This window comes from Daphnia carinata, chromosome 3 (assembly GCF_022539665.2).
Source record: "Daphnia carinata strain CSIRO-1 chromosome 3, CSIRO_AGI_Dcar_HiC_V3, whole genome shotgun sequence".
NCBI lineage: Eukaryota > Metazoa > Arthropoda > Branchiopoda > Diplostraca > Daphniidae > Daphnia > Daphnia carinata.
In genome coordinates this window covers 4,693,822-4,705,434 of record NC_081333.1, presented here as the reverse complement: position 1 = coordinate 4,705,434, position 11,613 = coordinate 4,693,822, and the positions used below count along the sequence as shown (strand labels likewise).

The window sequence follows — 11,613 nt, the reverse complement described above, 5'->3', positions numbered from 1 at the left end:
CTGGCTATTTTCACAATGGCTAGACCTTATTTGGACCTCGGGTAATAGGATACGGTGCCGTTAACCTTACCTGAAAAGCACAGGTGGATTTTGGCACAAAACATGGAACAACCTGATGAGACAAGAAAGTAGAAGCCATATTTGCAGCTATTGTAGCGCAATTGTGCATAAATGCAAATGTGCTTAACGGCTGTGTAGTTACCTTCCTGATTAAAACCATCAAATTTTAAAGCGCCTTTGTGGTATAATTATTAAAAATTTTCTTTAAGTCTATGGAAAGTTTAGCAGATTTCTGCCTGTGCGTGTTATTTACTAGGATTCTGTGAGTTGCCAACCCCTTCGGTCAAATTGGTTTACCCATTTTTTTTTAGTTAGAAAGTAATATGAAATAATTAGTTTGGTATACAATAAGCTTATTTTAACATTGTTTATTCGACTGACTCATCAAAAACAAAAAGAGATACAAAGAAAAGAAACGATCGAAAATCCGTAAAGTGGACGACAAACAACAGCCTTAATGTAGGACTACTGCGCGCGTAACGATCCTAACAGACGACCACCAAAATTTAACTCGCATACTTTCACCAACTCGGTCTTGGTCAAGATTCCCTAAGCGATTAAGCAACACGGCATTGTCTGCCAACATGAATACTAGTATCGCTAGGGATTATCTTATGGGTCGAGTCGGTCGAAAGGACGCTTATTATTTCTTGGCCGTCTTCTGCTAGGGGCAATTTAGCAAGTTGAAATTGCACTATCTGCAATTAAAATAGAATTACCAGGTGTTGTTTAGCGTTATTCGTGGTCTACATCTCGGCTGAGTTGTCGTCACTTTTACAGATTCGTCCGATCGTTTCATGGCCTGGTCACAACATGATTGGGGCTGGTCTGGTGTCCATAACTTCCAGATGCATTATAGGATGACTGGGGAGGATGCAAGTTGCGAGCGTTGGGCAAGGGCATTGCGGCCCTGTTGTCCGGCTGCAATGTTGGCAAGCCTGGCCAAGTTACAGAGGGTGTGGTATCCTGGGCTTGAGCGCTTTCTTTGGTAGGCTCTACGTGTCGAAATGTGTTAGGTCCTGGGTAACGGGAATTATCCCATCTCGGGGAATAGGAATTATCCGGTCTCGGGGAATAGGAATTATCCGGTCCCGGGTAATAGGAATTATCCGGTCCCGGATACTGTGGCCCTAAAATGTTTCCATGCACAGTTGGTACATCTTGGACTTTACCTGGAGAACAGTTGCCCGGATTAGCTGGCGTAGGCTGGTCGTAGGCGTTGCTTACAGTTGTCTGCGGACTTTCCACTTCGGTCTGGTGTCCATAACTTCCAGATGCATTATAGGATGACTGGGGAGGATGCAAGTTGCGAGCGTTGGGCAAGGGCATTGCGGCCCTGTTGTCCTCCTGCAATGTTGGCAAGCCTGGCCAAGTTACAGAGGGTGTGGTATCCTGGGCTTGAGCGCTTTCTTTGGTAGGCTCTACGTGTCGAAAACTGTTAGGTCCTGGGTAACGGGAATTATCCGATCTCGGGGAATAGGAATTATCCGATCTCGGGTAATAGGAATTATCCGGTCCCGGGTAATAGGAATTATCCGGTCCCGGGTAATAGGAATTATCCGGTCCCGGATACTGTGGCCCTAAAATGTTTCCATGCACAGTTGGTACATCTTGGACTTTACCTGGAGAACAGCTGTCCGGATTAGCTGGCGTAGGCTGGTCGTAGGCGTTGCTTACAGTTGTCTGCGGACTTTCCACTTCGTCCAGGTTTATCATTAATTCCGATTTTTGCTGATCGCCAGAGTTTGGATAACTTTGCGAAACGCCAGCTGATAGTGCAAAGCTGGACACATAGTCGTCAGCTTTCTCATCATGCTCAGTCCCAGCTTCCTTGCCTTCTCCTGCGTCATTCTTATGCAGTTTTTCTACCAGTTTTTTCATGGTATTCTGCGAAGTGTTAAAGGCTTGGCGTAGTTCGCGCATTTCTTCCGCCATTTCGCTCAACTGCTTGCTAAGATAAGTATTGTTCATTTCTGAATCAGCAACCCGACGTTCCAGCAACTGGAGTCGGTGAAGCATTTCGGGATTTGCAAGGCCATCTGGTGGCTGGGATGACAGGAAGGAGTTTGACTGAGAAGGGAAGTTGTCTTGTGGCCAATAGGTCTGGGATGACAGGAAGGAGTTTGACTGAGAAGAGAAGTTGCCTTGTGGCCAATAGGTCTGGGATGGAACACTTGGAAAGGAATTTCCTGTCGTATACATATCTGGTGACGGATTGGCTGGATACGCTTCCATTCCGGTAGGAATTCCGGTGAGAGGTCCGGTAGGAGGCCCGGTAGGAATTCCTCCAGAAGGTCCTGTAGTAGGTCCGGTAGCCGTAAATATGTGATTGCCGTAAATGTCCGGTGAAGGCATTCCATTATTCAATGACATATTGGTGAAAGTAGAATCCGGCCTGTTCTGGTTTTGCGGATAGTTAGTGTTTTCTATCACTCTGGTTTTGCCTGGCATATTGCCATCTTGTTTTGTCTGCGATATTGTTTTCCCTTTGCTGGTTTGTGGCTTCCAGTAGTAGCTGACGACAGAGAAAAGTGATTTCCAAGACATTTTCGTACCTTTTTTTTTTTGCTTGGTAAGACAGTAGCAAATTCAACGATGGTCTGAGGCGGACATTGCAATTCCTTATGTGACGTTGTCTAAGTGCAGGTGAATATCAACTGCCGTGTTAGCGTATTTGTTTTGATTTTAAGAATTAAATCAGAAGTTAACATAATAAAATTGCACTCGAGCGGAAAGATAATTATTTTTTGCATTTTGTTCAATAGTTGTTTTGAAAAAATTTGAAGGAATTTCCCGTTAAGCATTCTATCAAAACTGTTTCCTATTAGAATTTTTCAAATACACCACCTGACAAGTACAATCCAAAAATGCTTCTTTGCCCAGTAGATGGCTCTGCTTGTTGTTGTTTTTACTCCTGATATTTTATTACATTAAACAAAAATTGAAAATGACTGAGCGGGATTACTGTGAATTAGAAACAAATCACCAGTTCTCACTATTGTCTGTTCCTCGCATTCACCTAGATGTGGAGGGGATCCCTACCGTTACAAGTGATGAACAGGTGATGTAGGTTTCATAAAATATTGTAGAGTTGAAATATGGTCTGCCTTGGCAACTATAACATATATTTGATGTTCTAATTCTGTTTGCAACGCGGTTTCCGATTTTATATATATAGGTTAAAGTTGAATCAACCATTGAGCATTTATTGGAAAACTTTTTAGAAAATCATGAACTAGATTCTACTTTACCCCTGCTGAACCGTCTTCCGATTGTTGATTTCGTGAAACATGGCTTGAGCAGACTGTCAACATCATATGAAGTACAAGAATAATAGTTTTATCTGTCTGAATCTTAATGTTTCCTATCGATTGTGTAGTGCCTAGATGCAAGCAGAACCTGGGTTTGTTACTGGAATCTTCACTCATTAGAATTACTAGAAGCCTCCATACCAGATGAAACCAAAGAAGCTGTGATCTCCTTTTTAAATTTGTAAGTATAATCTTATTGTTAAAGCTGTGTACTATTAAGCTTGCAAAAGCTGTTTATCTGTTTATTAAAATTTATGTTTGGGAACAAACAAATTTTTGTTATGGTAGATGTCAGAGCCCTACAGGAGGGTTTGGCGGTGGGCCTTTTCAATATTCCCACTTAGCCCCAACATATGCAGCCGTTAATGCTCTTGTCATTCTTCAGTCAGATGTAGCTTACAAAATAATTGACAGGTACTATAGTGAGATGCAATTGAATATTTTGTGGTATAATCTGTTCATTTTTTGTTAAATAGGACAAACCTTTATAACTTCTTAATGAATTGTAGAAATGAGGAAGGAGCATTTGCACTGCATATTGGAGGTGAAGTTGATGTGAGAGGGACATACTGTGCAGTAGTTGTGGCCAAATTGACAGGCATTGTGGATCAGAAACTTTTCAATGGTACCAGTGAATGGATTCTTAAATGCCAAACATACGAAGGTTGCTTTGCTGGGACCCCAAATCAGGAAGCACATGGAGGTTAGAAGCCAACAAAATCAGCGTAACTGTTTATTCATATCGTTTTTGGTTACATAGGTTACACATTTTGTGCCCTCGCTGCGCTTACTCTTTTAGGTCAAGAAAACAAATGCAACATAAGATGTCTCTTGGTAAATGAAAAAGAAAAAATATTTATTGAAGGTTAGTGTTAGCAAAGCTAATCTTTAGTTTATTTTGTTTTCAGAGGTGGGCATGCAACCGTCAAATGAAGTTTGAAGGAGGTTTCCAAGGCAGAACTAACAAACTTGTGGATGGTTGTTACTCCTTCTGGCAAGGAGCACTCTTCCCATTAATGCATTTTCATTTGGCAAAGTCAGGTATGCTAACATACAATTTCACATATATTTCTAACATGTCAATATGTTTTACTATACAGTGGTTATCTTCTTGCAACACTTTTTTGCTCCTTTCTTTTATTGCAGAGCAATACAGTGACGCATTAGATGTAGAACGATGGCTTTTTAATCAAAAGGCACTTCAAGAGTACTTACTCGTTTGTTGTCAACACCCGTTTGGCGGACTTCTCGATAAACCTGGAAGGTAACGCGTGAAATTATCTTCATATCTAATGAAAATTTGCAATGCGGAAGTTAAAACTTTGTTAACGCGATTCGTAGGCCTCGTGACTTCTATCACACTTGTTATGGTTTGAGTGGTCTCTCCATAGCACAACATGTAAACGGTGTGGTTTCTGGAAGGACATCGATTGTGGGTAATCCAAACAATGAATTGGTAATTTTTTATGGCATGAAATGTAAACTATTAAAATAGAGCTTGCTAATTATTTTCACTTGTATAGGCTTTAACCCACCCAGTCTACAACTTGGGAGTGAATGCTGTGATGAGAGCACTGAACTATTTTAACTCGAAGCCTTTAAGAACCTGACCAGTTGCGATAGTAACGTTTTTCCTGCCACCTCCTTCTTTCGAATAAACCAAGCTCTTATCTTCCCTCTGTAACGCGTTTATTTCGCACTTTTGGAGTTATATATTGGCGATAGCCGCTGGTCGGCTCTTATCGCGTATCGGCTATCGTACACTTGGTCTGCTTAGCAGTAAAATAGCACAATATTTTAATGCATAAGGTAGGCTGATAACTGCACGGTTTAAACGTGCTCCATCTCTTCCTTCTTTCGCCCTTTTCGAAAAAAATTTACAAATAAGATTACACTGCGACTCATAATCGTAGCTTCTTCTCGCCTGTTGCTTTTGTTTTCAGTAAAGGCACGTCACTGCAGCAGCTTTTGTCTAGAGAATTTTTACGTGCATTTTTCCTGCCCATTTTTTTTTTTTACATAACGTGTGATCACATCGTATACGTAGATATCAATATTGCATGCTGTAGCACGATTGGTGTGGATATCAGATAGTTTCGGGCGAAAAAGAGATGACGTCACTGGCGATGACGTTAGTGCAGTGGAGAACGAATGGCCGATCGTGGCGAAACATAGAATTTGGGGCTAAGCAGTAAGCAGTAGCAGACGCACAGTCAACTTGACAGTCGCACTACTGCCTGTGGATGTATGGTGGTTGTGCAAGTGGCCATGTGTTGCCTGTGGTTGTTCGTCAGATTTTCTTTTCAAGTTGCACCAGTTCTATATCACCTCTGATCAGTCGAACTTGCATGGAAAGGAAAAACATTGAATCATTCAGTTCGGCGTCAGTCCCTGGCCCAGTTAGAATAGAAGCCAACATCACAGACCCGAGTATAGGAATCGATCTACGTTTCCAGACAGTCGTACCCTCCACCGAGGTAGGCCATTTATTTGTTCTATTTGCGGTTTTTGTTTTTTGTTTTAATGAAGGCATGCTCACGTAAATAACGATCCCTCGTAATGTAGTGAGAAATGGGTTTCGTTGTTAGATCTCGACGTCGCATTTTGACCATTCACACAGAGCCCGACGACAATAAAAATTCGTGGCAACGACGACCTGTTGAGCGACGATGGTTCAAACTGGAAAGCCCGTAACATCCCCTCTGATTTATCCTTTAAAGTCTGCTTGCATGTCAGTTGAATAACTGAAAGAAATCAAAGTAAAACTAGCATATACTACCTTTTTATGTGGTCTGTCAATGCCGTTTCGATACATTGGCGTTCCACCTTTCTGCAGGCTGCATATCGATTGCCTCCTTTCAGCCCAGTATTAGTACTGTAGTGAGTTATGTGTTACGTTAGTTAATCAATCTTACGATATCCTCAGGATTCCATCACACAAAAGTATTTTATTTTTTTTTTTTTTGGGGGGGGGGGGGGGCACTTTTCAGCTTATTTATAGCGTTGGTTGGGAACTACACCGACAGAGTTTACAGCCTCTTTTACAAAAAGGGAGAACAAACACAGCGTTACGCCTTTTGTAAAAGGTGGTACGGGGCTCGGGTGCTTTCTTGTGGCAAAGTGCTGTAGAAAATAAACACTCCCTCGTGAAAAACCTCTGGGCGAGAAACAACGAACGACAGGCTGAAACTCGACACTACGCCAACCATAAAACCATTCATCAGTTGAAGTCCCCGTTGTTACGTTTGGCAGCGTAATCTTAGTTGTTTTTTCTTTCTCGCAGCAGCTCGTGACTGGCGACCCACTATTGGCGCTGAATTTAATCCCTTGTAAACGCCCCCCCCCCCCCATCAATATCCATAGACAGTCGTTAGTGTTGCTTTTTGTTCTCACTTGTGGCGCAGTAACGGAATCGACTGCGACAGTTTTTCCAAGATCGATCACGCTTGTGTCGTCTAACGTTCGTTAAGTTAAATACGCTGCCTTTGTTTACATGGCCCATTGACCTTTGTGTGCTAACAATCTCTTGAACGAGACCAAAAAAAAATGGTGGGTGGTGTGTTTGCTATTGTGTTCATGTTTTTGACAGTTGTTCGTGTCGTTTTGCGATAGAAACAAAAAAATAGAATGATACTTTGTTGTATCATGTACACGTGTCCGTTATCCCACCACCGGAAGACAATTGACCTGAGATTCTTATATTACGCCTTCTTTTACATTGTAACACCGAATTTACGTCGTCGTCAACGTCGGACATCGAAAGCTGGCGTTTGAAAAGGAAACACCATTTCGAAGTGCCATGTAGATAACGAATTACATTATTTTCAGCCGTTACTGAAAGCATTGATGGGCGTATGGATGCCGTGTGGCTCAGGAAATCCTGTTGCCCTTTTGTCTGGTCTATTTTTTGAGCACGTCGATGTATATCGAAATCTTTGCTAGATTGTTTTAAAGGCCGAATCGCTTCGCAGGAACGTGGACGTATGTGTTATTTTTCATCATGCAAAAACCAAGCTCAATCTAGTTTGCATTTTGAAAAAAAACTAACCGCCTGTCCTTATTCGTCGTATCCATGGCCTTTTGTTGAAGAAAAAAAAGGCAGTGTTTGACGTCATCTCTGTCTCTTTCTCTTTTTCTCGCGTTTCGTTGCCCGTAGCGGTTATGTTGTTTTGATCCGTAGTAAAAGAGAGCGCTAGCTGCGTACGACGAGCGAAAGTCTTTCGAATTTTTTTATGTCAGTTTTCTTCATTCGACTTAACTTTTGGTCCGTCTCTATTGCACCGGTTTCCCTTGCTCTTTTTTTTTTCGTGCTTGCTTGTTTATTTTGTTTTTCCCTTTCTCCCAACGAGTTAGCAGGCCAGGTAGCGTACACATAGCGCGCTCAAATCCTGACGGCTCCAAACTAATTGTCTTGTTTGGGCAAGTAAATTTTTTTTATTACGGCCTGCACTCAAGACAAATTTCACTATTGGTTAGTGGGAAAGAGACGCTTTCACTAATATATGCGTTGCCGGTACAAGAGTTTGCCGAAAAAATTCGTATCAGCTGTACCATATACATATTTTGTACCTCTTTTCATTCCAATTTATGTTCAATTTTAGGGCGACCGAGGAATACAGTTGAGATGTAATGATCGATCAGGGAACATCGATTTGTTACTATCCGAATCGTTTGAAGAACGGTTTTGCGTCTCGCGTTGCGATGAGAATTGACCGGCCGAGTTGCAGTTGCCGCCAACGTTCCACCAAGGAATTGCCTAACGTTTATAATACAGTGGAGCTATCGCAGTTCCCGACAACACGACGTTCTTGGAATAACCGCGGCATCTCCAAGAAAAGTCTATCGACTCCGGATCTACTAATGAGCCACCAGCGGCCGCAACGCCATGAAACTTGCAGCGATCCGGATCATGTTCCAGCGAACAGTCACGTTCCAAGGTGTGTGTGTCTTGTGTTTTGTGTCTGCGTGTGCATTTTGCGATTTCGAAAGTAGAGAGAGTAGCATAATCAGTCCAACAGATGATGACTTATGGAAATATTCACGCTCTAACGAACGAATGCGTGTGTGGGAGGTTGAAGAAACGATAGTGATGGATTGGTATTGAAAGTAGTTGCCTGTCTCTCTACCTTCCTAAAGCCAGCACACACAAACAAAAAAAAAATAAGATATAAAAAAAACCATAGAAAAATAAAAGTAAAAAAAAAAGGGGGGGGGGGAGAGAGAAAAAGAATCGAATGTTGACGAAATGGCGTCCCTGTGCTTTTTATGGAGAAACATGCCTCCCATTGGCGATATAGCATGCATAGTGAACACGAGTGTAGAACGGCTGGATTTTAGTAGACGTTGAGTGATGGCTGGTTGATAACGGATAATCCCGTCGGTATATCTACACTCCTTGTTGCTACATGCTTTCATTTTATAGAGAAATTTCGCTTTCTTGCGTCAGGCATTGCGGCCTGCCCCGTTTGAATGTCTACATTCTTCGTATATTTGGCCAGCGCCAACACCAAGAGATGGACATGGGTTGGGGAAGCTGAGTAGATCTCGACGGCAAATCGTAGTCAAAATAGTGAAATTCCTTTGCAACTGTGTTGGTTGTACCTTAAAGTGATAAGAATGTGTAGTAGCACAATTGTAAACGTCGTTGTTGTTAGTTTTCATGAATTTCCCTATGGTGATCAAATTTCCAGTTTCGAAACGTGACATTCTTAGTTTTTTATGATTCATTCTCCTCGTCCCACAAAAAACGTATCTGTTAAATCGCATTTAAAAAAAAAAATCAAATCAAAGAAACCAAAAGAGCAAACATTTGTCTATCCAGCGGAAGGAGGCGTTGCAGAAGTCTGGATTGCCTGTGCACCATGAAGAGGACATTAGTCGCGATGGCTACCGGATGGCTGCACGGTTATCAGTCGGCGCAGCCAGAGGAGATTGCAGCTTCTGATGAAGACATAAGCAGTGGCAGCAGTGCAGCGGCAGCTGGAGCCGCCCAGCAGCAGCAGCAGCCAAATCAGCAAGAGCAGCAAAGCAGAGTCTGCACCAGCCTTTCCTGGGACAGCGGTTACAACGAGTGTGCAACTGAACTGGGCGACGCTTTCTCGCCGGTCAACCGACGGCTGACTGGCCCCATGCGGATGCCCTCCGTGGTTGTGAGTGACTGTTCGGACGATCCCAATGAAAATGGTGACACAGTCATTTTGGCCAACGGATATTATCGACTCAGCGAATTGCCCAGTCCGACCCTTTCGTCGCACTCGAGCTCTGGTCACGACACGGCACACGAAATGGACCACGCGGAAACTCACGCCGCGTCGTGGAGCTGGGCGTCGTCGTACAGAGCCGGATCGAATGGACTGTTGATCCTTCCAGGACAAGGCTTGTTAGATGAGGACTCGGCAATGTCGTCTAGCTTGCTCTCTGTTCGCCGATTCTCCGATTGTAGTAGTTGCAGTTCCTTGGCCACGTTAGACATGGAACCCTGTTGCCCGGGTCCGTGCACGGCCCAATCTCACACTACGTCATTTCAGACCGATCCTGACCAGTCGTTTCGATTGGGATACGATTTGACTCAGGACGTGGTCGAGGAGGCGAGTGAAACGCCCAAACAAGAGGAGGTTCGCTTGTCGACCGAGGACTACACGTCATCTCCAAAGGTACGTGAGGATTCTGCTTTCTATTTCTTATTCTATGATACTCCACGTTAGAGGGAAAGAGAGACGATTCATTTTGTATTTTTTTTTTTTTCGTGCTTTCCCACCTTGTTTGCGTTATGTTTTCTCCAAGTTTATTTCTCGGTATTTTTTCATCGGCTCTTTTTTTTGTCAAATTCCGCAATCGAATTTGCATGTCGCGATGCTGTAACGTATACCGTTAATCCTCGTATTGACTTGGTCTGCTAGCGGCATGGTAATCTTGTACGGTCAGTTGTGTTCGTTGTTGTTTAGACAATGAATGCGGATGAACGCCGAGACCCTCACAATTTGATTTTGCATGACGAAGAGGATGCATCTGACCGTTATCGTTGTATTTGCATAACGATTTTTGATCTGCCAAGATTCGCCGTAGTGTCGGACACCGTTTGTTGTTGGCAACTGTGTAGTGGCCTTTTTTTTTTCTTTTTGTTTCCTACCAAGAACATTGAACGTGCTGCGCTGAAACTGTGCCGCTCTTGAAGTGCATAGTTTAGACCGTATCGTCGCTGATTGGCTTCAGCTATTTGCGAAGCTCGTTTAGGCATCGTGAAAACGGTTGTGCCTTGAATTTTCTGCCACCTCCCGACCGTCCTATTATTCAATACCGATTAGATGCAGACGCGAGTGACCTAGAATGCACCTTTATTTTTTTCTTTTAATTTTTGTTTGACGCTGGAAAAAAAAAACAAGAAAAGGCGAATGAGACGAATGAGCGAGGTGTATCTGTTTCCCATAGATGGTCATGTTTCAACCGTGCCTTTACTTAACGACCGACGTGCCACAGCCATTAGTGGAACCGCTTTTTCTTTTGTGGAAGTTTTTGGTTTTCAGCCGTCACAGCCGTAATGGCAGTTGTAGTTGTAGTGGCATGAGTACAGTTTGCTCGCCTGCACGAATAAAATGCTCTATAGTGCTAAACGCCAACCGTACGGGGGCGTGAGTCTTCGTCCCCCTTGTGTCGCTGTGGTTGTTTTGGTTGCTCGCTTACACGAAAAGAAACAAAAAAATTTGTAGAATTGAAAAAAAAAAAAAAAAAAAAACTGACCGTCGATCTTGTTTCGTCTCTACAAGTACATTCGATTCCTTTTTAGGTGTGCGCTAATCGACCTTGTCAAATGGCGGGATCGGTGTCTGTTCTCTGCAGACCAATCAAGGCCATTCCGTGTGTGGGGCTACCTGGCTAACCGAAGCTCTCGAATGAGGTCGATTTTTTTTTTGTGTGTATGTGTGTGTTTTGTTTTTCTACCTTTCTTTTTTCTTCGTATTTTTATCGAGTCCATTTCGAATGTATTGGCCGCCCCGTTTTTACAAGGAAGACGTGAAGACGAGGTAGAAAACAAAAACATTATTTGAATAAAAGTACAATCAAACAAAACCGCACTGAAAAGGAAAGCTGACACGTGAATATGCATGGCTCCATTCATTTGCACAAACCGCAAAAACACCCACTACTCAAAATACAGCTATGTAATTACATTAGCTGTAAGAAAGAATTTTTTTTTTTCAACAGACCATTGTGCGATAGGGCTTTTTTTGGCGAAGCGATTCGT

The 11,613-nt window shown here is 42.9% G+C and overlaps 3 protein-coding genes across 6 annotated transcripts in view; 2 read left to right on the top strand and 1 right to left on the bottom strand.

The window, feature by feature from the left end:
• Positions 1 to 11,613, top strand: part of LOC130693025 (inositol-trisphosphate 3-kinase B-like) — a 61,121-nt gene that overhangs the window by 43,596 nt on the left and 5,912 nt on the right. The window contains exons 1-4 of one of the 4 annotated variants that reach the window (XM_057516124.2): positions 5,568 to 5,848; positions 6,658 to 6,920; positions 7,973 to 8,308; positions 9,193 to 10,024. In XM_057516124.2, the coding sequence (XP_057372107.1) occupies positions 8,001 to 8,308; positions 9,193 to 10,024 (1,140 nt within the window). In that variant the 5' untranslated portion in view covers positions 5,568 to 5,848; positions 6,658 to 6,920; positions 7,973 to 8,000. Of the gene's footprint in view, positions 1 to 5,567; positions 5,849 to 6,654; positions 6,921 to 7,972; positions 8,309 to 9,192; positions 10,025 to 11,613 lie in introns of those variants that run through there. The other 3 variants (XM_057516123.2, XM_057516122.2, XM_057516125.1) reach the window with 3 other exon arrangements.
• LOC132087871 (uncharacterized) lies at positions 856 to 2,511 on the bottom strand. Its single transcript, XM_059494825.1, has one exon. It carries the CDS (start codon positions 2,509 to 2,511, stop codon positions 856 to 858), a length of 1,656 nt encoding a protein of 551 aa, XP_059350808.1.
• Positions 2,968 to 5,045, top strand: LOC130693037 (protein farnesyltransferase subunit beta-like). Its single transcript, XM_057516146.2, has 10 exons — positions 2,968 to 3,121; positions 3,239 to 3,382; positions 3,440 to 3,552; positions 3,660 to 3,785; positions 3,848 to 4,074; positions 4,132 to 4,205; positions 4,280 to 4,412; positions 4,518 to 4,635; positions 4,713 to 4,827; positions 4,895 to 5,045. Exons 1-10 carry the CDS (start codon positions 3,008 to 3,010, stop codon positions 4,979 to 4,981), a joined length of 1,251 nt encoding a protein of 416 aa, XP_057372129.1. The 5' UTR covers positions 2,968 to 3,007; the 3' UTR covers positions 4,982 to 5,045.

Excerpts from the sequence above, each read along its gene's own strand:
- LOC132087871 (XM_059494825.1), bottom strand. The coding sequence starts at position 2,511 with ATGCCAGGCAAAACCAGAGTGATAGAAAACACTAACTATCCGCAAAAC.
- LOC130693037 (XM_057516146.2), top strand. The coding sequence starts at position 3,008 with ATGACTGAGCGGGATTACTGTGAATTAGAAACAAATCACCAGTTCTCA. Across the intron at positions 4,075-4,131 it reads AAATCAGGAAGCACATGGAG|GTTACACATTTTGTGCCCTC; the intron begins GTTAGAAGCCAA and ends TTGGTTACATAG. Across the intron at positions 4,636-4,712 it reads CTTCTCGATAAACCTGGAAG|GCCTCGTGACTTCTATCACA; the intron begins GTAACGCGTGAA and ends CGCGATTCGTAG.